The sequence below is a fragment of the Dichomitus squalens genome (assembly GCF_000275845.1).
Source record: "Dichomitus squalens LYAD-421 SS1 unplaced genomic scaffold DICSQscaffold_19, whole genome shotgun sequence".
In the NCBI taxonomy this organism is placed as follows: Eukaryota; Fungi; Basidiomycota; class Agaricomycetes; order Polyporales; family Polyporaceae; genus Dichomitus; species Dichomitus squalens.
The window spans coordinates 472,907-500,860 of record NW_006766901.1 but is presented as its reverse complement, the minus strand read 5'-3'; the positions used below and the strand labels follow the sequence as shown (position 1 = coordinate 500,860).

General features: G+C 55.0%; 10 protein-coding genes and 1 non-coding gene across 11 annotated transcripts; 4 read left to right on the top strand and 7 right to left on the bottom strand.

Moving 5' to 3' along the window:
- Positions 1-467: 467 nt before the first annotated feature.
- DICSQDRAFT_162000 (uncharacterized protein) lies at positions 468-3,102 on the top strand (the record flags this gene model as incomplete). Its single annotated transcript, XM_007366702.1, has 6 exons — positions 468-691; positions 743-881; positions 939-1,124; positions 1,179-1,200; positions 1,257-2,842; positions 2,899-3,102. Exons 3-6 carry the CDS (start codon positions 969-971, stop codon positions 3,100-3,102), a joined length of 1,968 nt encoding a protein of 655 aa, XP_007366764.1. The 5' UTR covers positions 468-691; positions 743-881; positions 939-968.
- Positions 3,103-4,851: 1,749 nt separating this feature from the next.
- On the top strand, positions 4,852-5,885 carry DICSQDRAFT_62790 (uncharacterized protein; the record flags this gene model as incomplete). Its single annotated transcript, XM_007366701.1, has 2 exons — positions 4,852-5,030; positions 5,099-5,885. Coding segments are annotated over 2 exons (966 nt in total), but the record flags the coding sequence as incomplete, so codon positions are not given.
- Positions 5,886-6,122: 237 nt separating this feature from the next.
- DICSQDRAFT_181301 (uncharacterized protein) lies at positions 6,123-8,873 on the bottom strand (the record flags this gene model as incomplete). The annotated part of the gene is made up of 7 exons (XM_007366700.1): positions 6,123-6,305; positions 6,363-7,975; positions 8,040-8,067; positions 8,127-8,216; positions 8,272-8,410; positions 8,465-8,716; positions 8,764-8,873. 7 exons carry the CDS (start codon positions 8,871-8,873, stop codon positions 6,123-6,125), a joined length of 2,415 nt encoding a protein of 804 aa, XP_007366762.1.
- Positions 8,874-10,286: 1,413 nt separating this feature from the next.
- DICSQDRAFT_171062 (uncharacterized protein) lies at positions 10,287-13,123 on the bottom strand (the record flags this gene model as incomplete). Its single annotated transcript, XM_007366699.1, has 8 exons — positions 10,287-10,496; positions 10,553-12,165; positions 12,228-12,255; positions 12,305-12,403; positions 12,458-12,596; positions 12,659-12,855; positions 12,924-13,061; positions 13,118-13,123. The coding sequence occupies 8 exons, from the start codon at positions 13,121-13,123 to the stop codon at positions 10,287-10,289; spliced, it is 2,430 nt and encodes an 809-aa protein (XP_007366761.1).
- A 2,250-nt stretch (positions 13,124-15,373) lies between these two features.
- Positions 15,374-15,782, bottom strand: DICSQDRAFT_171061 (uncharacterized protein; the record flags this gene model as incomplete). Its single annotated transcript, XM_007366698.1, has 3 exons — positions 15,374-15,441; positions 15,504-15,666; positions 15,726-15,782. 3 exons carry the CDS (start codon positions 15,780-15,782, stop codon positions 15,374-15,376), a joined length of 288 nt encoding a protein of 95 aa, XP_007366760.1.
- A 352-nt stretch (positions 15,783-16,134) lies between these two features.
- On the bottom strand, positions 16,135-19,056 carry DICSQDRAFT_87813 (general substrate transporter). Its single transcript, XM_007366697.1, has 11 exons — positions 18,933-19,056; positions 18,823-18,871; positions 18,587-18,753; positions 18,251-18,309; positions 17,955-18,159; positions 17,480-17,874; positions 17,116-17,411; positions 16,958-17,040; positions 16,689-16,794; positions 16,489-16,592; positions 16,135-16,394 (listed from the first exon to the last, which is right to left on the bottom strand). The coding sequence occupies exons 1-11, from the start codon at positions 18,970-18,972 to the stop codon at positions 16,342-16,344; spliced, it is 1,557 nt and encodes a 518-aa protein (XP_007366759.1). The 5' UTR covers positions 18,973-19,056; the 3' UTR covers positions 16,135-16,341.
- A 400-nt stretch (positions 19,057-19,456) lies between these two features.
- DICSQDRAFT_t107 lies at positions 19,457-19,538 on the bottom strand. The gene has a single exon. It is a non-coding gene; the product is annotated as a tRNA-Asp (tRNA).
- A 110-nt stretch (positions 19,539-19,648) lies between these two features.
- On the top strand, positions 19,649-21,261 carry DICSQDRAFT_137425 (uncharacterized protein). Its single transcript, XM_007366696.1, has 3 exons — positions 19,649-20,013; positions 20,316-20,538; positions 20,619-21,261. Exons 1-3 carry the CDS (start codon positions 19,724-19,726, stop codon positions 21,249-21,251), a joined length of 1,146 nt encoding a protein of 381 aa, XP_007366758.1. The 5' UTR covers positions 19,649-19,723; the 3' UTR covers positions 21,252-21,261.
- Positions 21,262-21,639: 378 nt separating this feature from the next.
- On the bottom strand, positions 21,640-22,880 carry DICSQDRAFT_62765 (uncharacterized protein; the record flags this gene model as incomplete). Its single annotated transcript, XM_007366695.1, has 3 exons — positions 21,640-22,423; positions 22,494-22,675; positions 22,755-22,880. 3 exons carry the CDS (start codon positions 22,878-22,880, stop codon positions 21,640-21,642), a joined length of 1,092 nt encoding a protein of 363 aa, XP_007366757.1.
- Positions 22,881-24,450: 1,570 nt separating this feature from the next.
- On the bottom strand, positions 24,451-25,227 carry DICSQDRAFT_137423 (uncharacterized protein). The gene has a single exon (XM_007366694.1). It carries the CDS (start codon positions 24,964-24,966, stop codon positions 24,769-24,771), a length of 198 nt encoding a protein of 65 aa, XP_007366756.1. The 5' UTR covers positions 24,967-25,227; the 3' UTR covers positions 24,451-24,768.
- A 31-nt stretch (positions 25,228-25,258) lies between these two features.
- On the top strand, positions 25,259-27,179 carry DICSQDRAFT_137422 (uncharacterized protein). Its single transcript, XM_007366693.1, has 3 exons — positions 25,259-25,847; positions 25,944-26,132; positions 26,186-27,179. Exons 1-3 carry the CDS (start codon positions 25,716-25,718, stop codon positions 26,924-26,926), a joined length of 1,062 nt encoding a protein of 353 aa, XP_007366755.1. The 5' UTR covers positions 25,259-25,715; the 3' UTR covers positions 26,927-27,179.
- The last annotated feature ends 775 nt before the right edge of the window (positions 27,180-27,954 follow it).

The window sequence follows — 27,954 nt, the reverse complement described above, 5'->3', positions numbered from 1 at the left end:
GGACGGACGTGCTTCACAGCCCATACAGTGCAGGACGTGGGCAATTGCACTTCGTGCCCATGTATCGAAGGGCGATGACTGATCCGTTCATATCACAGTCAGCCTCGTTGTCACTACGTGGCTTCCAGTTCCCTGTGCGAACCTAGCGAACGGCTCGGCGTCCAAACACTCCTTTCCTGTGGCTTATTTCTAGGCAGTCTTAACGCGAGAGAGACTTTCAACACACAAGCGTGCCCAACACTCATGAACTGCTTCAGATTCTGCGCTCCAAGCGATGTCGACGATGCGTTGAGGGATGCCAAGGCTACGCTCGAGAGCAGGAAAGCTGCCTTCGCTACCTCACCCATCGGCGGTCTCAGCCAAGTCACCAACGCTTTAGTTACTCTGATAGACCGGCTACTGGTATGTGATCTCATGCTATGGCGTTCCTGCGAGATGGTCTTTGTCTCACTGCCTCATCATAGCATTCTTCAACGTCATTCAGGCCAGGTCCTTCGGCGCCAGCTTCGAATGCCCTCATCCTCGAAGGCCTATCGAGTGAGGTCTCTCACCTGGTTAGGCTTATCGACGGGACGACCGGCAGGGTACAGCAATGCTGCCAACACTGTCCTACCGATGATCCGAAGAGACGTGCCTTTGAAGATGAGCTGGGGTCTCCCGCCTTAATAGAACGTTTCAAGAAGCTTCGCACGTACGTGATATCTGGTATGATGGGCCAGAGAGAGCCTAAATCCGCGTTCAGTGATCTCGCGGAGCTGACTGCTCGCGCGGACGACATCCACCGGGGAACATTCATTCTCAAGTACTTGCACGGGCAGCGTGACTCCAGAACGTTGGTCCTTATCCACGATGGTATCAAGGCGGCAGTTAAATACTACAACGTGAGTACTCATTGAGACGTAAGCTCAGCGTGCAAGGGCTGAACCTGGCGTCTGTAGTCGGAGTGCAAGCCAACCATAGAAACATCAATGAATGACTTTTTAAGAGTTGACCTTTCTCCTGACGAGAAGACAGAGAGTGCCGCTCTTTCTGGGAAAGCTCCTGAGGGAGAGATAGAGGAGACGATGGAAGAGACCGGACAAGCGACGACTGGGGATGACGTAAACTCTATGAACAGTGATTCGGTGAGTTCATAGCTACCCTCGGCTCGGGTGTATATACTGACTTGGTGATGTCAGGAGAATGATTCTGGGATGGATGGTCAGTTTACCTTGTTTGTACGCTGCACGCTGACACCCACTGACTGGTGAACACAGTGGACGACACGATTCTTGAAGCACTTCCTCACGCAGATGCCGACTACCGGGCGCCCATCCATACGCTTCGGAACTACGTCCTCTCGGGAACGCGACTAGAGCTGTTAGAGGATCTTCATACCTGGGCGTACGACTCTCCATCGTCCAGGTCGATCTGCATTCTCAATGGTGCTCTCGGTACCGGCAAGTCTAGCATCGCCTCTAATTTCGCTCGACTTCTGCGTGACAACGGTCACCTGGGAGCGTCTTTCTTTTTCGTCCGTGGTGTGGACAACCTCGCGTCCACAAAATTATTCTTCCCGACCCTCGCATACCAACTCTCACACACTCAGAACGCACTTCGCCCTCATATTGTAGCCGCAGTCCAGGACTATCTAAAGCTTGGCCGCGCCCAAGACATCGAACATCAGGGCGAACACCTATTGCGGCGTCCCCTCCTAGCAGCCCAAGGCCAAGATGCCCCTGTGGTGATAGTCATCGACGCTGTGGACGAATGCGCAGACGATTCCTCAGATCTATCCACGGTCCTGCGCCTTCTCTTGACATGTGTCTGTGAAGTCACTTTCCCCCTCCGTATCTTGCTCACTTCCGTCCCCGAACGTATCGTTGATACGAGCCTTTCCTCACATGCGAGCGCGGTGACCTTGCGTCGACTGTCTCTTCACAATCTCTCACGCGATTCAATCAATCGTGATCTCGCGATATTCATTCGTGATAGACTCTCGCGCATGTCATCCAGCAAAGACCTGGCTGAGCAACCAGACCTTGCCGACCGTCTAGCTCTCCGTGCCGACGGCCTATTTGTCTACGCACGAGCAGCCATGGATTTTCTTCATGACAAACAGGACGAGCTTGAACAACGGCTAGACTTGATACTCTCCGCCACTCCTTCCGGGCTAGGAACGCTAGACGCGCTGTACCTCACGATTCTCGAGCACGTCATTCCCCCGGCTCGTATGGAACAACAGCCGACTTTCCGCGCCTCTGTTCAATCCATCTTAGGATGCATCCCCGTGCTTCGAGATCCTATCTCCCCACGGACGCTGGAATCACTCATACATATCCCATGTAAAGATTCGCTTCCCATCCTCCATCAACTGCGCTGCACCATACTCGTGAACCGAAACGATCTCGACGAGCCCTTCCGGCCCGGGCATGCAACCTTCGTCCAGTTCCTCTTGAGCAGTGCGCGCTGCCCAAATCGCCTGTACTTGGTCGACGCGAAACGCCAGAATGCGCAGCTAGCGGAAGGGTGTCTCAGGGTTCTTCTGACCCTCGACAGGAACATATGCAGACTACAAGAACCCTCGATGCGCAAGGCAGACGTCGTGGACCTCGCGGAGCGAGTTCGCACGCACGTTCCTCCACATGCGCAGTACGCATGTCTCCACTGGGCTGTACACCTGCGGGGGGCGTGTAAGGTCGGAGACGCTCATAGCGTCAAGGGATGCCGATGCGGAGAGCTCGTCGATCTGCTGAAGACCTGGGCGACAACGAAGATGCTGGTGTGGTTGGAGACGCTGGGCTACTTGGGAAGGCTGGACCTTGCCGTGAGCGGCCTCACCGCAGGCTGTGACTACCTCGGGGTGCGTACAACTCGAGTCATTCTTTCGACGTCTTGCTGACGCTCAGCATTCGTTAGACACGACACTCGAAAACTCGCAGTGCACTTGAACAGGGTCTTCGACTGCTTTCGGACCATCTCCATGAGATCGAAGCATGTCCGGACGACGTATATCTGTGTGGAATCCGTCAAGATGGGTACAACTCGGACGACGAAGAACTCAAGCGACCTCTTGCTCAGGTCAACCGTAAAGGAAAGAATCTTAAGATTGGACTGTTCTAGAAGGGCAGATCGTGCTTAGACGGGTCCTATGGATCTCATACCGTAACGACACATATGTACATTCACCAGGTTTTTATACGCATTGCCAGCTTGCACTGACAGTGGCCCTAACGTGACCTCGCAACATCAGCGTGCAAATACGAAATCCGCGATGCTGTTGAGGTGCTGAAAATGAGACATATTCAATCGTATTGAACAATGGGTATCCCCATTTACAGTCAGACAGTGTATAAGATTGCATGCAGAAGCGTTCCAACGTACGACAACTTGCTTCGCGGCCTCCGATCGCGAGTCGCGCTCGATGGGCGCCTTCTCCATTCTTCCTTGTACCTACGGCCTGCACAAGATGTGGAGATTAGGGATCTTCTATGCAGCGCATGCATTGATCATAACTCACACGGGATTGCTTCTGGGAGACCATCCGACTAGTAGGCGAGTCGACCAGGACATGGCACGCCTCCGAGTCCTTCAGTGGCAGCCATTTGGATAACAAGACCAAATACCTACAAGCGCACAGCGCGAACGCGGTCCGTTTCAACTTCGTACACTCCGTTCGCTGTGAATCTCTTAGAACGGTTATTCATCCTCGGGTGCTCATTCCAGTTTGGAAACCATACCTGGTCCTGTTTTCCTTTCCTTGGCTTCGGGTCTGCGGCTACTGCTCCTTCAATGTCTTAACAAAGCCATTGCTCTCCGGCGAAGGGCTGTCGGAAGTTTTCCACACCGCCACCCCCGAACAGACAGGCCGGAATGTGAGAACCCTCTCGACATCTCAGCGGAGTGAAACAGATGCTATGGCCGAGTCAGCTAGCACGCACACTCTCGAAGCAATGTAGAGTTGCTACAGGGGAGCATGCGCCCCAGTCTCGACTTGCATCCCTACTCAAGCGCGCAGACGATCCGGCAGTCCAGGCTCGGCTCTTTCAAAGTTCATCGACATCGAGCGGGTGAACGAGCGAGTAGGCGCCGTCGGCGACGCGATAAACCTCGTCTTCCGCATCCTCGCCGCAGCCTTTGTTGGCGTCCAGTGCCTCCGCGATGTGGAAAGGTTCACTGCCGCGCAGGAGTCGGCTGCCGGCCAGACGCACGAGACGGATAGTGGGTTCGACCTACTGAATGGACTGTGTGAATGTACATAACGTATCACACGTCCGAAACCATGATATCAAGGCCAGCTCGTGGAGTATCCACAGCTCCACTGAGAGCAACATTCATCAGACCGCCGTCCAGCTTACTCCGGCCACACCGTCGCCTGTAGCCAGATAGCACCTATAACCATCGTTGAACCCAAGAGGGCTGCGGTAGCTAAAGAGATAGCAAATGTCTAGCTGCGGTAGCACTACGCTGTCAGGTGAGCATGCGTGTCCTCAAATCTGACTGTTTCTGCAGCTGCGGCACCGCAGACCACATTTCACATATGGAAGCTCTATATAGCGAATCCTCGCCGTAATATTAGTTTCATGGTGCTGACGAGTTGTATAAGTACAACTCATACTATCCACCGAGGGACCCGACTTGCACCGTCAACCACCACTCTTCCCACTACATACACGAGGACATGGCACAACACAGCTACCCCGCCCTAGCTCATATCGCTGAGAATCTCACCGAGGAGGGACTGATCCTGGGGCCCTCGGCCATACTTGCCAGACGATACGTTCCAGAGCTCCAAGAGCTACTCGCAATGAGGAGTAAGGTGCGCGGAGCCTTTGTCACAGTCGTGTGTGAAGCCACTGATGAAAATACTCCAAGGGATGGAACGAAGAAACTCTGGACGACCACTTCAAGTGGCAGCGGACAGTTGCGGACAACCCGGATAAAAAAGTCGCCTCTACATGGTTTCACATGATGAAGAAGGTGATGCAGGAAATCGACCTCGCATCCGGTTGTATTTCCCCTCTCAAGCCCATCGAGTTCCTCGACGTAGGGTAAGGAAGCCTCTCATGCACGCTATGCTATGTTGAAGTCTGACCCTTCTCCCCTTTGCGTTCCACAGCTGCTCTTCTGGGGGCTTGAGCTCATACGTTCTTCGCAAGAACAGACACGCTCGTGGGACAGGTATATCTCTCCCAGCTGTTCAAGGCGGCCATATCTTCCTGCTCGAGGAATCCTTCCTTCCGCGCTATGAGTTCATCGAGAAGGATATACTTGCATACGATATCTCACCATTCCGTTCGGATTCGACCACTGTATCTTCACAAAGACTCCCAGGCCGTTTCCTCCGTCGCTTCTCCCTGGTGCTCTTAGGCGAAAGCGCGTCACGCACCTACCACCATCCCGTGGAGCCTGCGCCAGAAGACAGGAAGACCGTATATGGCGCATATCGTGACAGTTTGCTGATCACGCAACTTATAATCGGGCTCGAAACTGTCTGTCCCGGGGGCACAATAGTCATGAGACTGTCCCATGTCGAATGCTGGCCGTCGGCTATACTCCTCTACCTCCTCGATCATCTTTCGGACAAGCTCACCGTCCACAAGCCACGTACCATGCATGCCAGCCGGGGTACATGCTTTGTGATTGCCAAAGGTGCTTGTGGAATGCAGCACGCAAAGGCCAGACAGCAATACCTCTCTGGATTGCGAGAGCTTTTGGTTCAGCTTCGCAGCGGTGGACGTGGAGGGCGTGGGCGCATGATCTTGCCCGGAGACCTCGACTTTGTCGCCACAGCCGAGACTATTCTGACGGAGTATCTAGATCGTTTGATCGAGCTAGGCCGAGGAGTTTGGTCCACCCAAGTCCAGGGTCTTGACAGACTGTTCCGCAAGAAGGGCATACAGTAATTCACGGTACGTCAGTCATTCAGCCTGTGCGCTAAATTGATGCTTAGTACTCGCACTATTTGACAGCGCGTCTCAAGTCGTCCCTTAGCCTCGAAGAATGTGGACCTATGCAATGTGCCGAGGGTACAGGATCACATACGTACATCAACAGAGCCGTAACGACATACTTATATATGTTGTATCCGTTCGCGAAATCATTTGAATAGTTGGGGAATTGTGCGGGAACATATCCCTGAATCAGGCCCCGTAGTCGCTTACAATCGCAGGACGATGACGGAGAATGGCGTTGAGTGTGAAGTCCCCATCCTCCTGCGTTGAGACCTTGTACACTGAATGGGGGCAATTGCGTATACCATCGGTGTGGTTGAAGAGTATCTGTCGTCCGTGATTAATACGTTCGCGTATGTGGGTGTACTGAGGCTGGCAAAGTACGTGTTAGCGCCTGACACGGTCACGACTGGAAGCAAATATGCATACCTCCCTAGGCAACCAATCTCTCGCCGCGCCAAGGGCATCCATCGCACCATCGACCCTACCCATCAGTCCCAGAGTCTCCATCCATTGCAGCATCTTGTTCGCGACGAAGTTCTCAAGTAGCACCACGAGGTCGCCGCAGAAGCACCCGTGGCCAGCATGCGTCAAGGGTCTGCACGCCTCGCGAAGATGCGCCACCCAGTAAACGCAGGCGTACTGCACATGCTGAGGAACGTGGATCAGACGGCTCTCGATGTCAGCAATGTCTTGAATGGAACCCTCCAACTCCGACTCCTCCAATCGACACATGTTCTGCTCGAGCGATAGCACTGCCTTGAGACATGCATCTGCCATGTGCGCGTGCTGACGCTGCGTATCGACCAGATACAATGCGTTCGTGCAACGCGTCGGATCAACGAGAAATTGAGAAAATGTTGCATGCATCGGGCGGAAGGCCTCGTCGACGGAGCCATTCTCGAAGATCACCACAGATCGGAGTCGATCCAGGACAGACACCGTGTCCTGGCATGTGATCGTCCTGCGGGTCGGCAGTGTGAGCTTCTCCAGGATGCGTGGTGATACAGGATTCCGGAGCACGGCGACGCATCCAAGCACGACCTGGACGCGTGCGCGCAGCACGAGCTGCTGCATATGAGCAGGAGGAAACGCATTCTCCAGGACCACGAGGTAGAGCTGATCAAGTGGTCCCAGAGCGACCGCTTCTTCGGCGACATCTGAAAGCAGGAAACCTACGCCCTCTTCGAGAGGCCCAGGATAGGTTTCGAGGAAATCGATCGCTGTACGGGCGTAGATGAACAGGCCTTGAGCTTGCTGAGCGAGCCGGTACGCAATGTCTCCGCGCTTCTTGAGTAATTCCGGACCTTGCGGAATCCGAGAGAAGCTGTCCTTGATGAATGCCAAGATGTCCGCGGTGGCGTCGTTCGAGGAGGTTTCGAGGGAGATGGTGTGAACATCCGTCGTCCACTTCGCAGAGGAAAGTTTGGCCTCAATGGGCCGCACTGGACGGACAGTGAGGAAGATTCGAATGGGCCCGTGTTGTGTCGTGGCCATGAGGAAATCGAGCATCTCCTGTACGAGCTTGACTGGGTCCTCAGTGCATTCATCAACTGCATCGACGACCAAAAAGATAGGAGGGTCCTGCTTGCCCACGAGGCTCAGGGGATTATGGAGTAGAGCAGGCGCTTCGCGTTCCATCGCCTGGGTCCTCCCTTTCTTCAGGTGCTCACGAGCTGAGTCTACGATGTGCTTTCGCAAGACGTCCTGAGAGTGCGCCAGCTGGTATGCGAGGGTAGGGAAGAAGAGTCGAGTGGAGTCCAAGTCGGCGATACCGCGTATGAAAAAGAACGAGGCGCCCAGTCGATGGTACCGTTCGTCGAGGCGCTTCGCCAGCTCGAATGCGACAGTAGACTTGCCGGTCCCGGCGCCCCCGGTGAGAACGCATATTGGCTTGTGCGACGAATCGACCTCGATCCATGCCTCCAGCTTCTCAAAAAGCTTGGCGCGCGTCCCCTCCAGGAAACGTCCTTTGAGTTGGTTGAAGGAAGAGTTATAGCCTGCGTCTGCGCGAGGTAAGGCGTCGAGAATCCGGTCGTCCGCTGTTGTACAGATGTACCGTTCGTGAGCCGACATGCTGACAACAGTGGTCACGAATTTACTGACCGTCCTCCCTGCGTTCAACTTCCGCCCTCTATGACCACGTCAGTGTAAGATATAGCAAGGGCTAGTCATGGAACTCGCCTTGACTACATCTCCTATATCCGTCACAGCAACTGTGATATGCTGCAGCTTCTTATCTATGTTCTCCAGCCACGTCTGAATAGCAACCAAGCAACTCGTCTGCGGGATCTCAGCACATACTCATACGACCTACGCACCCAGCCGCTGCACTCACCTCGAAATATTCTCTGGCCTTCGCGACATCGCTCTTAATCTTCGATATGGTCCGAGCGTCACGACTACTGAACAACCAGGCCGGCAGAAAGTTGCTGTGCTTGAGAGCCTTGGATTGGTCGCTGAGGCCCCTCAAATCACTGACAGATGTGGATGTCAATTGAGCGGAGAACGAGCATAATCTTACGACGTACAGTTCGAACTTCTTGAAATGGTCTTCGACCTCTCGCGGAGATTGGAGTGCGTTCTCCCCTTGAACTTGGTCCTTTTCGAGCGTTGACTCGATATGATCGTCGATGTCGTGCTTGGACTTGCCGACTACCTCTGCAAGTTGTTTGAGTTCAATCAGCAGCGATTCGACATCTTCTTCATTGGTCCTCGCAGCCTGCGATTGCCCAAAGGACGTGTTCAGAACCAAAGCAAAAAGATGCGGAGACAACACACCGCTACTTTATCGATCAGTGCTATCAGGGCATCGGCCACTGGCTCATACCCAGGGATGGGGAAAACGGAAGTGATGTGCTTTCCCCATTCGAGACCAGTTTTTGACCAGTTCAGGATGTCATCGATAGTCGATCTCCGCTCTGGAGGCAACAGTTTCATGATGGTTGTTGTCGTCTATGGAAGGGGCGTATGTTCTATGTTGGTGGGGGTCCGAGGATGGTTAGCGTCCCAGAGAGGCTTCGCCGGCAGCGCTTTAACGACAGCGACATACTATACTATCATGGGTTGTGCTGGGCGTGAAATGTCCGGTTTATCGCTGAGCTTGTCCCATGCCAGCCGACTACTAACGCTGGCTGCGAGCTCATTTTTAGATATCCTGATCTAGATGCGGGGAAGCCAGATACCTCATGATCTATAGTTGATTCAGGCTTGCCTAGTGTCAAAGTATGAGTTTCCGTCATGTGCTGTGATGATATATATCTAGTGTGGAACGCGGGATCCCCGAGGCTTTTTGCGATGCGTAGCTGAACCCTATAGGCGACCAACCCCCGCAGAGAACGTGTTTTTCATGTTCAATCCGCAGCCTGGTTCCACGGAAAAGCTATCGCATTTGGACTCGGCGCAAACACCGTACCAACTAACCCACTCGGTGTCACCGGCGAGTAGCGTTCTCGGTGTCATAGTACTGGCCAGCTTACTACGGCTACACTATGCCGTACAAGCGTCGTGTGCAGGCTGACCCTACGTTGCATGCCGGAGTAGCGAACACAGAATGAACATAAGTAGCTTCAATGGATTGACAAGACATACCACGGCGGATCCGACTTGAGGGCGCATGATCGACCTGGAAACGTACTTGCGCGGCTGTAGAAGCATGTTCATTTTCTCGTGCTCGCTTGGGCTATGCGAGCCATTTTACATCACTCCGAATCCGCTGACCTACTGCCCGACAGCTCGGGATGAATGTAAACGCACCTTCGGTAGCCACTGGTTGCATATTTCATAAACGGATCAAGGCGTCAAGTGCATGCTTGCTCCGACCCGTCTGACGGGGTAAGTATCAGTGCAGAGATTCAATTTGAAGAAATTTTCACGGAAAGATACTCAACGATGTCAACAATGATGCAGTAGCGAGGCTGGTGAAGCGATTTGTGATGACATACGGGCGTATCTATGTATCAGGCATGCGGATACAGCCAGGCTGCGTCGGGACAAATGTCATGGTAGATGCATTGCGTCGAGCAGGACAGACCAGAAGGTGATATGCTTTCGTTCCCATGCCTGCTCAGCGACAAGACTCTGCATGACCGCCTCCGCTCTTGCGGAGTCCAAAACTACTATCAAGTGTCCAATCTCCGATACGGCTACACCCAATTGTACGCTTCACAGAATTTCGATGCACGCACTGTCTCCCTGCTACATATTGCAAGCTGCAGATAGGATATGCGCATCATAAGCTGGTAGTGTAGAGAAATATCTTCCAATCTTGTAACAACATAGCCCAATGCTGCAGCAACTACGCGACAGGCCATCGCCAAGACCACTGGAGCCATGGCACAACGAAGTCGCCGATCAGTAGTCGAGCTTGAGCTCGATCCGCTTCTCGTTCTTGGTCAGTCTACGGGAGCTCCTACCGAGATTCAGCGTAGGCAAGAAACCACCCGGCATGCTGGATGCCTGATGGACTTCGTGAGGGCATTCCTCTATCTCCCAGTAGTGGTCTGCGACGAGCTGACGGCTATCCGCAAGGAGTGTGTCTAGGTCCTCAAACTGAGGGGAAAACTACAACGGAACTCACGTTAGACCATAACATCAGCAGAGGACGAGGTAATACACACCGTCAGGTAGTCGCGAGCGATATCCAGCCCCTTCACCACCATATCCAGCCGCCCCATGTAGCCCATCGTCTCTATCCAGTTCCTGAGCTTCGTCCGCACGAACAATGTCAACGCCTCGAGCATGTCTTTGCAATAGCATTCGTTGCCGACGTGCCTTGTAGCGAGCTCGCACGCTTCTCCGAGATGCATCGTCCAGTGAACGCAAGCGTAGCGCACATGCTCGGGGACGTGCCTCTCGAGACGTCTCGTCAAGTCTGGGATCGCAGCCTTATTCACTGCTGGATCAGGGAGCTGACAAACATTCTGCTCCAGCGTCAGGAGAGCTTGGAAGCAACCCTTCGCCAGACGAGCATGCTGGCGCTTCGTGTCAACACGGTAGGATGGGCTCATGCAACGATTCGGGTCGACCAAGAACTGGGGAAATGTTGCATGCATCGGGCGGAACTGTTCGTCCGGCTTCTCATTGTCATAGAGGACGACAGATCGGAGACGATTCAGGACTGAACAGATGTCCTTGCGTGCAACCCCGATCAACGACTCGAGAACTCTGGGAGACAGGGGGTTGCGGAGGACCGCCAGGCTACCAAGTGTTGCCTCGACAGGCCGACGGAGGCGCGGTGACTGCGACAGGTCCTTGGATGGAAACGCGATCTCTAGGACAGTGAGATATAAGTCGTCGAGAGGCTGGAGCGCCGCGGAAAACTGCGAAGAGCCATCGGAGAGAAGGTCGTCCAAACGGTCTTCGACGAAATCGGGGTAATCATGGAGGAAATCCATAGCGGTCTTCGCGTAGATGAATAGGCCACCAGCACGGTGAGCCAAGCGATGAGCCACTTCAGGCTGATCTCGCAAGAGCGCTTCTCCTGCAGGTAGCTTCGAGATCTTGTCGCGGACAAAGATCGCGATGTCGCGTTCAACGGACTCCGGAGAGAGATCGTGAAGGGAAATCTTGTGAACGAGTTGAGACCACTGCGAATTGCGAAGCTTGTCTTCAACCAAGGAGTTTGGGCGAGTTGTGAGGAAAATCCGAAGAGGAAACCGGGCCTCGCGTACACTGGCGAGAAGCAGGTCGAGCATTTCAGGTACAAGAGTCCGCGCCTCCTCTGAGCACTCGTCTACGGCGTCAACGACAAGGAACATACGGGGATGCCGAGGGTCCAGGTCGTGAACAGGTCGATGTAGAAGATTCGGAGCCTCGTACTTCATCTGCTGGTTTTTGCCCCTCTTTAGGTGCTCACGAGCAGCGGTGACGATGTGAGGTCGAACAGCAGCTTGCGAGTGAGCGAGCTGGTATGCAATTGTCGGGAAGACGAGCCTCGTGGAGTCCAGGTCCGCTACGCCGCGGACAAAGAAGAACGACGCTCCGTAGTCGCCTGCGTCGTCGCGTCGTCGTGCGAACTCCGAAGCGATTGTGGACTTGCCAGTGCCCGCGCCGCCGGTTAGTATGCATATAGCTTTTCCTGCCGATGCCCTATTACGCCCCTCGATCCATTCGTCCATTGCGTCGAAGAGTTCAGCACGTGTTCCCTGTATGAAGCTGTTCTTCATCGCGTTGACTGCCGCGCGGTAGCTTGCATCCGCGTGCGGGAGTGCTTCCAGGATCCTCTCATCCCCTAAGTGAAGGCATCTTGTCAGTTTGGGGACGAAGATTGGTTGGTGGGATGTGTTCGCTCACTATCCACTGCGTTGATGGCATTTTCTTTCTTTCAAGACGTCAAGTTGTGCTCTCTCCCTCAGGAAAGTCTAACTGACCGTAACATCGACCTTGATGGCATTGACCGTCACCTCAATCCTCCCAAGCGTCTCCAGGACGTCCTCAATCGAGGCTTCGATAGCCACTTGACACTCCAGCTGGACTCCGATGTCTTCAGGAGACGGCATTACTGACACCACTGTGCTACGCACCTTGAAATACTCCCTAGCATTCGCGATGCCTTGCCGGATCTCCGTGAGTATGGCTGCGTCTCGTGTACTATAGAACCAACGAAGCCAGCAGGTTCCTTGATATAGCTTATCGGCCTTTGTCTTCTGTTCAGCGAGAGTGCTGGCAGCAAGTATCCGTCAGCACGACCCACGCTCATATCTCAAGGATTGTGATTGACTCACGTGTAAAGCCTATTCACTCGGTCTTGCAGTTTTGAAGACCCTTGTAGGCCATCGACGAGCGCAAGACGCCTCGGATCACTGGTTGGCATCCCCGTAAACTCGCTCATGACTCTCTCGCCCGCCCTGTCAACGGTGTTGACCAACTGGGAGATCTCGCGCGAGACGGCTTCGAACCCTTGTTGGTTCGACCTCATCTCCTGCAAAGAACCATGGTAAGTGGTTGGAAGACGGCAACTCGCATCACCTCGGGACACGAGCTTCGTACCGTAAGTTTGTCTATGAGAGCTATCAAAATGGTAGTGATGGGGCCAATGCCCGGGATCGGGACCATGGAAGTGACGTTCTGGCTAGTCGTCAGGATCAGTCGAGCACCTTTCAGAACAGCGTCGGCCTTCGCATTGGCCTGTCCAGAACTGCATAAGCAACAGTTCATGGTGATATCTGATGTCGAAGGTACACTAGCATAATCGTTCAGCGTAGCAATAAGATATATGAACTGCAGAAACGCGAGGCGCTAGAAACGAGTACACATTGCACATCGTCCACCCCCACGAGTGTGAACATGGGAGACGAGCGAGGCCGGTTAGCGGGGCAGAGTTGATAAGGGCGTTCCAAAAGACATTGCGCGATGAATGGAAGCTCGAAACTCACGTCAATGAGGGCAGGGTCTGGCGCCGTCGGAGACAAACGACTTCCACTTTGCCACCGGACACTACCCTGGCTCTGGGCTAACAGTACTAGGCTGATGGTGGATTGGTACCGAACGCGTCTCAGCCGACGCATGGAAATCTGAGCCATGTTAGTATAGATTCTTACAGGGCAGCGAGGCAAATATGCAGGATGCTTAATTCGTCACACGGGAGTGGCAATTGCGGCGGTTGTGTGCCACCCCAGATATTCCTGACAATGTGACGATCAACAGCTCAGACGCGCTCGCAACGGCCTAGACACACTCACACGAAGGGACGTAATGTCTTTGAGCTTACATAGCATATCAGGGCAAGCACAAGACTTTCCATGTGCGTGGTACACGAACCTGTAGCGCAATCTCGGCTACAGAGAATCTAAGCACAGAGAAGGGAAAAGTTTGTACATGCGGGGTATCACTCTATAAGATCATTGTGCGCAAGAACATACGATAATTACTGCCTTTCGCTGAACCTTGTGCATGTACCCTACATCTCGTCACGTCGGCTCCAGGAGGAACGCCATCGGACGCTGGGAGCCAGGAGGCCGGGAGTGGAACATGTTGGTGGACGTTGCCTCAAGGTGAAAGACGTTGATTGCCTAAGCGTCGGCATGTGGAAAGCAGCCTTCGGGTGTAAATGGCACTTCGTCACATGGGCTCAATGGCTACTGAGTACTGAATAGCACTGTTTCGTGCGCATGGCGTAAAGATCTCGAGGTAGGTTTATTGCAGACAAGGAGAGAGGTGACTTATGATAGGAAGGAAGTGGAACTTTGTCATGTTGTCCGGAGCGCTGGACAGTACTCAGTCAGCGGAGTACAAGCGGAGTTCTGAAGCTATCCCTTGCTCTTTCTATCGCCGACACATGTACACCCTTCGTTCTTCTGCCCGGTTGGGCGGCGGACGCATGCACGACAAGGAACCGCTAACGTCGGCCCCTTACTCAGCTCTATATCAGTCGGCGGTCTGCTCGAACACGAGCTAAATGAACGCGATATGGGCACGTCTCGAAGATCTGTGATCACCCGTGGGCAGCTGCCGCATTTCACACAAAGGCGCCCCCAGACCCTGGTTGTGCCACTGCGATCCGGATATCGATGTCAGCTAATTATCAGACTTCTGCATCGACGAACAGATACGCGTATCTCAAGACAGTCTTGCGCAATATCGACCCTTTGGCTGCGACGTCCAGCCGACCATGTACCTCAGCGTCTCCAATGGAAAATTGCGGCACCTTGGTGTTCGCGAAGCGGTTGAGGAGTCCGTCCGAGTCCCCGCAATCGCATACGGAATCGCTGTCAAACCACAGGGAAGTGCTGAGCTCAATGGATGCACGCGCATCGCACATGCCCCGGAACGTGCTTGATCATCGTTTTCCCAGGTCCGGTACGTCCGCTTCATGAGCGCTGGTATCCGCTGACAAGTCTTCAGACTTTAAAGCGTCTCGAGACAGCCCTCGGTAAGGTGAGCGTGCTGACGGCTCGCGTCAACAACACACCACGGGTTCGTGCAGCGCTTTGGACCGAGGAGACATTAAGCCAGGGTCGAGTGTATTGCGCACAACGGGACGTTCGGCTTCCTTGGGTCGCAGATGACAGCGAAGACGGCCTATACAAATCGCGACTCCTGGTTCGAAACGCGCGTGAGCTCATCCAGCACCCGTTGTGTCCTCGATTCGTGGAGAAGAGCCATATTTGCAGCCAAGCACCGACTAGACTGACTGGCATAGGGCCGTCATATCTCAACGCTGCCTCGAGGATGCTAAGGTAAAGCTCATCCAGCCCCCTCATTGCAGTTGAGTGCTCAGTAGAGTCTGTCCCTGTTGGAGTTCCGCCTCGTTCATTGCGGACTCGATCATTTCGACCATTTGCGTGGGGGTGGTGACCGACCTGTCGGACAGGGGTGACGACTCGAATCCACGTCAAACCGTATGCAATCATGCGTCCAACGATCCGATTCACGATTATACAGTATCGTACACGACCATAAAGGACATATGCTACAACGAGGCCGGTGTGCTGGGAGCTCTACAAGGCATCGCTCTCCTCGAGTACCTCGCGAGCGTGCTGCTTCGCCTCCTCGCTGACTTGAGGGTCTACCGCACCCGCGTGTAAGTGCCATAGCTTCCCAGATATCCTAGATCAAGATCATACGTACTGCTCAGTGTAGCCTTGTAGCCAGCGTTCTGGCGGACGGGGTCCTTCTGCTCCTGCAGGCCCTCGCTGATGTACTTGGCCTCATCTGTTTGACTGAGCTCCTCCATCGCCTGACGGGAGCGCTCCTTGGCATCCTCAGACACTTTGGGGTTGTTGATAGCGGCCTAGACAACATCAGTCAGCGCCCTCGCTCGCTCATAGTCCACGTAGAGCATTTGCTTACTTTGTGGCCTCGGATTTGGTTGTTGGCCATGGAAGAGCCGGTGACTGAAGACGACATGTTAGACTGGGGTGTTCGCGAAAGAGGGATTGCTGGAGGACGCGAAGGTGAGTCTCCTGGTTCATATACTGGGTGGTCATGACGCAGCGGTGACGATCAGTGGCCGTCACTCTCTCGATCATCCGCACTTTCCTTATCCGCCAAATATGGGAGTCGTTGGCTGAGGATGCGCCGGTGTACCAACCAATACACTGACAGAGGCGTACCCTGACAGAGGCATACACTACAGAGGCATACACTACAGAGGCATACCCTGACAGAGGCATACCCTGACAGAGGCATACACTACAGAGGCATACACTTACAGAAGCACGCCTTCAATGGGACAAGACGACTGTGTTATCAGGCCTGATGCTTTGGAGCCAGCACTGGTCCGTGCAAATACATCAATCGAACATACTAAGCACATTACATCCACCACCGCGAACTCGCAGCCCGGACACTCCTGCCTTCCCTCCTACGGAGCTTGCTAATGTACTCGTTATAACATAACCCTCGGCGACCTCACCACATGACGTCCTCATCTCCTCACGCGAACCTAAAGACGACTCGAAGCTCCTTACACCTTCTGCTCGACGGACTGTGCTGATGAGACGTCTTCGTTTCCGAGGACTGCGAATCAACGAACGAACCCTCCCGTCAGCCTCCACATCCCACCCCGGGATCCGCGTCGCTGACGGCGGGACCAACAGAAGCAATGACTTACCGCGCGCTTGCGCCTCGATGTCCGCCCTCCGCTTGTCCTCCTGCACCGTCCCGAAGATGATGTCCATCTCCTCCAAACTGCGCCCTTTCGTCTCGGGAATGAGCCTGTACCCGCACGCGTATGTGTCCGCGGAAGGATAGGGGTGGCGCGAGGTCAGTGTGCGTGTTATTAGCAAGACCGAGGGACGAAGGGGCACCCACAGCGAGAACACGGCCATACCGCCGATGTTGATCGTCGCGAACATCAGGAAGAGTTCGTACCCCAAATCGGTCTCGAGCGTAGGCGTGACCTTTGCAACAACGAAGTCTGGTGGAATGTCATGGTTAGTCAAGTCCGAGTATCATGTCGAGAAAGCTGATAATCGGCAGCGCCCTTGAGAATTTCCCGGGCCCTTTCAGTCGGGAGCGTCGCGCAGCGCGATAGCAAGACTGAATAGGGACGTGAAAAAGTGGCAGGAATCCAAACTTACTGAATAGCCACTGCGAAGCACTAGCGACAGCGAGGCCATAGTGTCGCGTCCTCGTCGGAAAAATGTCGGAAACGTACACCCATCTAGTCTCGCCCAAGACGACGATCGGAGGGTCAGCGAACCATCCTGCACTGCATACAGCTGTAGGTCATACTCACGGAAGTGGTCCCCAGCCCATAGAGTAGAAGCAGACGTAGATGTATAGCATCGCGGCCATGGCCTTGCTCGCGGGGGGAGGGTCCGCGCCCGAGCCCGCCGCGGGCGGTGGGAAGCTCTTGAGGAGCGCCCCGATGATGAAGAAGAGGATGCCCATGCCCATCGAGGAGATGAAGAGCGAGAACTTGCGGCCGAGCGAGTCCACGAGGAAGAACACAAAGAGCGCGGTGGCGACGACCTTGACGATGCCGTAGATTCCGGACGCGAGCAGCGAGTTCGATGTGCCCGTATAGCCAATCTGCGCGATTCGCGACGCCACCAAGGTCAGCGCTCTCTCCCGCAGGCCCCCCCTGGGCACCGACTCACCGAGCTGAAGATCTGCGGCGCGTAGTACCCGACCGAGTTCTGCCCGCTCCACTGCTGCAGCAAGAAAATGACCGCGGCGATCACGAACCGGATGAAGTTCCCCTTGCCCAAGAACGCCTCCTTCGCGCCCAAGCCCTTTCGCGCCTCGCGCTCCTCCTCGATCGCGGCCTCGATCTCCGCCATCTCCTCGCGCACGCGGACGTCGTCCGGGTCGAGGCGGCGGAAGTGCGCGAGGTTGGCGAGTGCCTCGTCAGTGCGGCCCTTGGACGCGAGCCATCGGGGGGACTCCCTCACGGTGAGCAGCCCGAACGCCATAAGGCCTGCAGGGACGAGCTGAAAGCCGAATGGTATCCGCCAGACCGCGTAGCCGGTCTTGATGTGCAGGCTGATGCCCACTGTCCCCCGGATTCCGTTTCCCGGCGCACGTCAGCTCCGTAGATCCCAGGGGTGAAATACACAGGAGGGACACACGCACAGTTGATGAAGTACGAGAGCATGACGCCGACGGCGACCATGATCTGGAACAGGCCCGTGATCCGGCCGCGGACTTCCTTGGGCGAGCATTCGGAGACGTACGCGGGCGCGACCGCGGATATCGCGCCAATGCCCAAACCGGCGACGACTCTTCCCGCATAGATGTATCCGAGCCCGCGTGAGCCCCCGGCGATGGTTTGCAAGATCTGGAGGTGAAACGTTCACACAAAACGTCATGGTGGTATGTAATCCATCAGCGGCAAGCACGGAACGGAGGCGAGGAAGACGTAAACGTACAGCCCCCACCGCGAAGACTATCGTCCAGAGGAACAGTGACCACCTCCTGCCGATAGCGGCTACAAATAGATGGTAGTCAGCGAATCATCGCCTGTACTGACTCGCAGTATCACCGCAGACGCGCCAAGTATCACTATGCAGAGGAGGCGCAAAAGGGAGACGTGAAAGGCAAAGGTCTCCCTATTGCAAGCGCAAAGACGCACAGTGGGGCACATAGCCACCCCGCTGGTGGAATAACGCTGATGGCGATTGGAGCCTACAGCAAGTTTCGAACTCTCCGAGCTGGTGGCCCGCATAGGCGCTTGGACTAGTAGGACGCTGGATGGGGAAGCGTACCTGACAGAGGTGCACTGCCTAAAGCACCGAAAAATGCGCCGGCTTGGAGGACGGAGACGACGTTGGAGCTCACGTTGTTGGACTTTTTCTTGTCGGTCACCCCGGCATGTTCGATGCCAAAGTGGGACTTGAAGTAGTCTTGGGAGACCACTCCTCCACCAACTCCGCTGGAGGTACGGCAGGAAGACAACGGTTGAGACATGGCTTGCAAGACACCGGGTAGGACTGCGACGTACGTATCATATCCAAATAACACGATACCCCAGTAGGCGATTAATGCGAGCCCTGTGATATTGCAAGGGCTAGTGAACCCGAGGCTCTCCGCTGGGGATAACAATGGACGCACAATAGACTCGGATGTTCTGAAACCTGCCCAACTTGCCCATCTTGTTGAAACGCTTGACGGAGACGTCAGCAAGTCGTCGGTCGGAGACCAGAGGGAGAGAAGCAGAGAGGTGGAGGCGGCGAGGAGGGCCGTCGACGGACCTGACATGTGCGCGACTACATATTTATGTATGTAGGACGGGCACGCGCTTGGTGCAGGGCGGGCCGTTGGATCAAGATTGCGGGGAAACAGCAGAACGGCATCATTTAAAGCCGGTCTACCCCACATCCCGCGTTCCTGGTCGCATTCGCCGGATGCAGCTTCCGGCCGGGCCGCGAAGGAGCGGCATGGCGACGGCGAGGCGTCGGTGTTTGAGAAGGCGGCATCGCGCTCATGGCCATAACATGCATCTGATGAACAGTTTCTGCCTACCGCAGATACAGAGAGTACATAGCCTACACGGACGTACCCTGAGATCAATGAACGCAACATGCCATGGGACAAGCAAAGACCAAAAAAAAACATGCGGTAAAGACCGTCTACATCTCTCTGTCGGGGAGTCGAACCCCGCTTTCGCGCGGTCGGTACAATGACAGGCGCGTGTACTAACCGATATACTAACAGAGACATGCTTCTAAACCGCCTCCACTGTCCACGATCCCTGCAATGTCTTCGACCGACTCCTGCGACATCAAGCCTTGAGTCTTGTCTCGTTACGCCCACCTCAGGCGACCTTGCCTTTTCACCCAATCCCTCATATCTCTGGGCAATTACTTCTGCTTCATGTATTCCTAGTCGCTGCTGGGTCACTTATGACATCTGAATCTCTGGAGGCACAGCTCACAGAAGGTCTACTCACGAAACATCCCGAGTTCTGGTTCTCCGACGGCTCCCTCATCCTCCGCGCTCATTCAGTTCTCTTCCGTGTACACATATCTCAACTCTCTCGCAAATCTGCGTTCTTTCGCGACTTGTTCTCTCTAGCACAGCCCGAGTGCACCGCCGGGTCCAACGCGCAATATTTGGAGGGTTGTCCAGTCTTAGATATGTACGACTTTCCGGAGGATGTGGCGAACCTCGTGAAGGTCATATATGACGGTCCGTACGTGTCGAGTGTTTCTTATCATCCAATGCACGCTTGCTGCCATCCTGCCTTCGTCGTAGTTCCGAACCCACTTCCCATGACCACTTGACATATTGTTATCAATCGGCACCAACCGATGAGCGTTCACGGGACCGGGGGCGCAGTCTGAGTTTACCTTCAGACAACTTCCCAGTGTGCTTCTATGCTCCCTACGTCTCCACCCTATAAACCCGGGACGGACGGGCTCTAGTTGCATAGCTCGTCGGCTTCTCACCCACGTCGGCTTGATTGGTATCAACTGACATCATCTGTCACGATAGGAACTTTGGCAGCCACGATCGTCGCGACTTCGTGACGCTATCTAGTATCCTGCGTCTGTCTAGCAAATACCTCATCGAGGAGACCACTCGCGAGAAGGCCCTCGCCCATATACGTACGGCATGGCCTTCAACCTTGAAGGGTTGGGATCTGCGAGAGGACCTCGCCCGCCTGCATGAAGCGGAAACCGGACAGCCACGCGGCAGCCGATATCCACACCCAATCGTCAGTGATACCTACTGTCTTACATTTTTCCATCGCTAAATCCATCGTATGCACGTACGTGCTATCATCCCCTCGAACAGGCCGTAATCAATCTCGCACGCGAGATAGACGCGGACGAGCTCCTCCCAGCCGCGTTCTACGAGCTCTCGCGATACAGCTTCGCCCAGATCTTCGAGCCCGCCCCCGGAGACCCCCTCGAGCCTCCCACACCTCCCGAGCCCTCCCTCTCGTATACCCTCGCTCCCGCCGACCTTCAGCGCCTCACGCTCGGCAAGGAAGCCGCACAACACGCCGTCACCGCACTCATCCAGGACATGGAATACGCCTCGTCAGAGCACACGTCTCACCGCCGCTCACGGTCTTCCGGACAGCACGCCGTTGCTACGGGGATACTTGGGACCCCACAGGGGGGAGGCGGCGCGGCTGGGATAAGCAGGGAAGTCGCCCGCTCCCCGCGCCGCGCCGTGTGCGTCACCCCGGCAGCGTGCCGGGCTGACTTGGGCGAGCTGGTCGAGCTCGCTACGCAGCACTACTTGTTCGATCGCGAACGCGGGTGTGCGGACCCGTTGTATGTCGCTGAGGAGCTGGGGCAGCTGAAGAGTGCTGAGTTTGCGGACTGTGTAGCGTGCGCGCATGCGCTGGAGGCGTGGGCTGCTAGAGAGCGGGAGAGATTGTGGCGGGCTATACCCGAGTGGTTCCGATTGCGGAGATGAATGCATTTCGTTCTACATATCCCCGCCGGTCGTCGATGATCTATGTCTTGGAAGGTCAGGGTGAGTACCTAGGTTTCCATCATTTGTCTTTTGGACCTATTCGAAGGGACGAAACTGCTTCTTGACCGCCATCACGGTAAGTACTGGATAACGACTGCTGACGACTGCATCTGCCGAGCGCATTCTTCAGGATTTATCCAGGATGGCCCGCGTGGACCCCCCAAATAGAGTCGTATACATCACACTTATTCCAATGTTCTACTGCAAGCTAAGTATTACAGTATGTTTCATTGCAACCGAGTCCAGAGCGACATCTGTATCGGCAAGAGCCCTCATTAGACAATATGATCGCGCTCGTTGGGTCAACATAACCGCAGTCTAGACTCCTTCACCGAATACCCTTTCTCTCCAAGAATGTGCGTAACGCGTCCAGCTGTGTCTGCCACACCTCACGACCAAGTTCTACCAGCCTATCCACGTAACTGTCCAGGATCTGGCTGGTGGTGACGATAAAATCCAGGTCTCCATTAACCATTTGCCTCCCGCGTCCGCTCGAGCCACCACAGCTAAGCTCGGCCCAGAGACGCCTCAACCCCGCCAAGTAATGAGCTTGCTGCCCCGCAACTCGGGCAGGCGCGACACCCTTGGCTACCACGTAGAAAGTTGCGCGGTAGGCGTGCATGGAACGAGGCTTATGCACGACAAGGGTGTCCGACAGCATGTCGAGGAGATACAGAATGGGCGTGGCGGGGAAGGACTCAATATGGGACAGACGCATGACGATGGTCCCTCCAGGGCGAACTGCTTCGAGGGCAATGATGAGCTGAGAGATAATGAGGCGGCCACGGTATGAATGATGTGCGCTTTCAAGGTCGTCCGCGGAAGGTTCATAAGGAAATGGAGCTAGATAGGTCCGCAAGGCATGTCCGTCAACAATGACAAGGTCGAATCGTTGGGACATCGTCTCAGGGAATCTTGCCGGAGAGTCGGATTGATCGTGGAGGGCATGGTCATACTCCAATATATCTTTTTCGATGAGGTCGTAGTGGGCACGGAAATAGGGTTCGAGCTTGAATCCATGACCCCCGGAGGAGACCGGCAGTGAAATCCCAACTCCGCGGGCGAAGGGCTTCCGTCCCAGTACATAGGAGCTGAATCCGCCAGGGGCACAACTAACCGACATGATGGTGAAAACGTACGATGAGCGTCATAGCTTACGGCCAGTGCATGACAACAACATACCAGACATCGAGGAAGTGTAATTGACCACGGTGATTGGAAGATAGAATGCCGGTGGCGGCGTCCAACTCTTCCATACCTTTCTTCATCATTCCAAACCAGAATTTCTCGGTTTGATGGTTAGGCCTGTCCGCTATATTGCGCTGTCGGCTGAAGTGACCGTGGAGGCTTTCCTCGCTCCAGCCCTACAGGAGACGTATGATGTGAGCTATTTCATGAGCCGCACCAGGCGAGAATGAGGCTGTATCAGATCTTAGCACTGACCTTTCGCTTTAACTCATTCAAGTCTGCAAGCACCTGGACATGCCGCCTCTCCAGAAGCGCAGCAGCCGCGGTCGGGCGATTGTCGACTGTGTGGGGAGTGTACTCGTACTCAAGGGTTCTGAGCATGGCGACTGAGTACTGAGGCATGACGCTGCGCCGTCTGGGGGGCCCTCTTAATACCAGACAGAAGTTTGAGTTCGATCAAGATCAGTCAGGTATCCCTGCTGGAAATGGAACAGACCAGCTCGATCGCTCGCCATATCAGTGTAGTAGGTTCTCGACGAAGTCAGCAGCTCTACCGCAGCACGCACCAGAAACCGGCTTCTAGCTTCTTCGTCCTTAGCACATGTGCGGAAGAGCGGCAGTCATTGGATGAACGTATGCCTCTCCTTGTCGTCGGTAACGCACGCGCTCCTCGGTGTCGTCATTGCCCGTGAGGTAGAGAAGGATGGCCGACTTCCAGATCACGAAGTCGCCGTTGTGGTGATCAATGAGCGCCGGGATGCGTCCGGAGTAGTAGTACTTGGTGTACTCTAGTAGGGCCTTCTGCTCGCCCTTGGCGAACGCGAAGCAAGGAAGCATTTTAGGAAAACATCAATCAATCCGTGACAGACAGGGAAGAGAGAAGGGCTTAAGGCCGCCGACGTGGTCGTAGAAGGTGAACTGCCTTCCTTAGGACATCACGCTGGACTTTGCGGAGGCGAATGCAGAGGGGGTTATGTGCCGGTTCTCTGCGTGTAGATAGGAGGGCTAACTGGATATGATGACGAACAGCAAACGCCTCCAACTATTTATACTCCTCTGCCATTCATATGTCACAGAGGCATACGGCAGCCAACTTCCGAGTGTTATAGTGGTTTGCAATCCTGCACTTGACGCGGCACAAAAGCGCTAGTGAGAGCTACTTGCGGGTGCCAATGACGGAGCATCAAAGACAGGACGAGCTGCGACCGAAGGAAGTGGGCGAGCCCAGCATAAGATATATACGTACTGAAGGATTCATTCATCGACCGGTCGTGTTCGCAGTCGATGAGGGTTTGGCGAACTATGACATTTGGCTGAGATAGACCCGGACGTGCATGAGGTTAACGTCGCGATGTAGGATTGGCTTAGCAAGTAGTAGAAGTGCCCACGGCTTAGGGGACTACTGAGCAGATGGATCATGATGGCCCGCAACACAAAAAACATGGCTTGAGAATTAGTTGCGAGCAGCCACGCAGCGACAGGATTATCTACTTCAAACCCCGCTGGGCCAGATACTACCGGAGCGTGAACCTGATTTGGAAACGACATTGCCGCTGACAGTCTCTGAATGAACCGCTCGTCCGTCGACGCCTGCGCATATGGACTCAACAACTCACTTCGCGCTTACAGCTTGCATCCATGACGACGGCGGTATGTGTGCTCCCTCGTCTTGTGAGCTATCACATCTCATCCTGATCTTTGCCATGTTGCTCCAGGTTTTGACGTTCTTGCCCGCATCGTTGCGATCTCCCCGCTTCGCACTTCGCAGAGTAGAGCTATAGCTGCAGATGACTTCACCAGACCTCAAAACACAACGAGGCATGGTCTCGAAGCTGAAGCGCGGATTCTACACCCCAGGAGGAATCGTTTCGTGCTAAGAAGATCCGCATCGCACTCCGTTCTGCGGTGAGTCCCACATGCGAGTCGCAATGATCGTACTCTACTCGTCGCTGTTGAGGCTGTCCTGTCTCTGCTCTGAAGACACGCTGGATGGAGATCAGGCGCTCAAGCTTCTATGAAGCTGCAGCGGCATTGCGGCATGCGAGTTCAGAAGGGGGGTCCATGCGGAGCAATCACGGGAAGGTGCTCTGACTCAACCGTCGCGCGGGAGTAACTGCCTCAGCAGGAGTTTGTGCGATGCTGTGCCTGGCTCTGAGCAGCGATAGTGGCAGGGCTGCCCACCCAGGCACCTGATTCCTTAGATAGAGCAATGGGCAGCCTGCAGATGGCTTCTTCTCCAGGGGCTCTGTTCAAGCGAATTCGAAGTACGTCAGAGCCGCAGCGGGAGAAGGCCTTCGTTCATGGACTGCATCAAAATTCTACAAGATTTCTGAGCTTTCTTTGGCTTTCCAAGGCTTTCCAAGTTCCACTTTTTTGTTTGCCTTAGCCTAGAACCTACTCCGATGCGGCCCTTCAGCTTCAACGTTCGTCCAATCCCGTTGCTTTGGGGCTCTTTGGCATAGGACATGATGGAGAACTTCGCTTCTGCGCTATATGCTCAATTCCACCCTGCAGACACAGCCCGCCTGAAAATGATGAAGCAATCACTGCATCGAGTGCGGCTATATGGGTAGCCTGCAAACAGAGAGCAATCGAGGCCAGCGCGCGCCTGGCGAGGTGGGCAAATATGGCTCCCAAACAAAGAACAGGCGCTCAATATGCAAAGCACTTTTGTCCGCAACCATGTTCAACGCCCGTCACTCAAGCTCAAGCTTCACGTATTGCTTCACCCCAAAGACACCTTGACGTCTTTTTTTTTGTGAACTCAGTACAGTTTCGTTTTGTTTCTGAGCACAGACGACCCATGCCAAGGAGACAAAGCTCTGGGAAGCCCTGTCCGATCCCGAGAGAAAAGAACGGCATCCGTGGGTTCCGACATTGTTGCATGGAGACGGGCATTTGCCTTCTACCGCTCGCGCCTCCGATCCGGTACAATAGGTCATCCTCGTGGGACGCAACGTAAAGCTGTCCATGCGAACACGAAGAACAGCGCGCGACTGCACCCAAGGAGTTCATGTGTGTATATAAACCGCAATACCAGTGCGATGCTTGTTCTCCACTCCTCTCCCTCTCAAGTGTTCAGTTCACCCTTCCGGCTCGAGCAGTGCTCCGACCCTAGTCTTCCTCTCGTTGATCGTTTTTCTGCTTGCATAGCTCGACGCTCCCTTCTAGGCCCAGACGCGATCTAGCCTTCCACTAGCACTATTCAACTTCACGATGGTTCAGCTCACTTCAGCTTTCCTTCTCTCCTTCTCTGCCCTCGTCATGCACGCACAGGGCGCGCCTCTCCTCAACAAGCGCATCGCGCAAGTCATTGCTGACTCGACCTCTCTCTGGGAGAATGCTTGTGTAAGTGGCCTGATCGCTTGTGTTTACTCCTCAGCAGCAACTTGGCATATTTCGAACCGTGCGAACGAATGTTGACATTGATTGGAATTTGGGCAGCTCGCGGCTGGTGGTGCCGAACAATGCAATCCCCTCTCAGTGACGGCGTTCACCACGCTGCTCGCTGCCGCTGGTCCCTGTGACCAACAGGACTCAGCGGACGCGATGATCGACCTTGCGAAGACGCTCGATAACGACGCGGACATGATCAAGCTCACTCAGGTCTTCGTTCAGCAACCGCGCAATACGGTACGTCCCTCATCGACCCCTTCGCGACTTAAATATTGATATTATTCAAACAGCCGAACTCGCAGGCAGTCCCATATTGCCAGAAGGATCCCAAGAATTCGGAGCTCAACGGCCTCTTCCAGTGCCAGTACAAGGGCGCGGACCAGCAGACGTTCGTCGGTGGCGTCGCGCTCGGCTCAGCGGGCACCATTCCCTTCGGCCTCTCCGCGCCGCTCTCCCCCCTTGGTTCCTGCCCCGCGAATCCCACTGGGCCCATTGCTGACGGCAGCCAACTCACCAGTATCACTCAGGATCCTGGTCTTCAAAACATCCCCAGCAGCTCCGGCTCCGCCTCGAACTCTGGGAGCTCGGCATCTCCTGTTGCATCGTCCACGAAGGCCGCAACTACCAGCGCTGAAGCTGCTACGAGCACTGCGGCTGCCGCGTCCAGCACTGAAGCCGCCGCCACGACTACCTCCGCCGCCGCGTCCGCCACATCCAGCGCGTCCTCATCCTCGTCATCTTCAGACTTCCAGCTCCAAAACGCCCTCGACGCACAGAAGCTGAACGCACAGTTCGTAACGCTCTCCGCGGATTCGACGTGTAACGAGGGCGACCAGGCGTGCATCGACGGCGGTTTCGCGATGTGCGTGGGGGGCAAATTCATCAACATGGGCTGCGCGGCGACTACGCAGTGCTTCGCGCTCCCGCTCGTCAACAAGCCTGGGACGTCGCTCGCGTGCACGACCCAGGACGACGCCGCGGCGCGTATCGCAGCTCCTGGAGCGACGGGCGGTATTACTGGCAGCGACTGAGTGTTGCTCCCGCCTGCTCGAAAAGGAGAACGCGCGCGGCCGCGCGCACGCCGGAGGTTGGTTGATGAATCGTGGTTTGCGGAGATCGCGAGCGTGAGCTTCGAGAGCCACGATGCGTCCTCCGGTATCTTCTCTCTTTCTGTTCTTGTATCTGGAGATCGCAGGTAGTACGTTGTCACTGTATCGTTAGCTTTATTTGGTTCTGCTCCAACACCAACGTGCGTACTTACAATTGCGTAATCAGCATCCTTTCTCATCATCCTTCGCGTCGTTGGAGCACATCGATCCGCCGCCCATGGGCACGGTCATCAATATTCTCATAGGTAGGGGAAGCAACAATCGTAGGTGCGTATGATGAATGGCGTCTTCTCTCGATGTTCCGAAGACACATGTGTTGCGCCGAAGTGAGTTAGCGGACTTCAATCCCAGGAAGGCAGGAGCCCTTACCACAAAGATCTATTCATCCGTCCGCGAGGCTCTTAGTGCGCGCCCGTGGAGATAGCACTACCACAGGTAAGTACTTCTGTCCTCTCCTCGAGTGCCTTAACACTCCACAGAATATGTACTCTATGGCAGGCTTTCACTTCTGTCGCGCACGGTGCAGACTTCGTCTTGCGAAAGAGGATGAATATACTCATGAAGAGGAAGGGCGGAGATTGCCGGAGTCGTCTAAGCGAATCGGATGTGTGGCTGTGCTGAGCCTCATTAGCGAAGGACAAGGCACTGACCACTTGGGTCTCTCTTCGTGCGCTATTGTGCAAGCCCGGCAACCGCCCAGGTCCACGCACCCCAGAAACGGCCACGCTATCCATGCGCGTCGACAAATCTATGCCCACGGAGTATGCCAGTGTGCACAAGGATTCTCTTTTGGTGACGAGTTGGCACGTCGACCGCGGGAACAAATGCGTCCGCTCCAGGCGCACCCTCGTTCTGCAGAAGGCAGGCGATGGAAGTTCGGCGAATACCCTGATCGTCAGTCTATGTGGATGCAAGCAGTCTGGTAACGGAGGTGCACGCCACTGCCACCA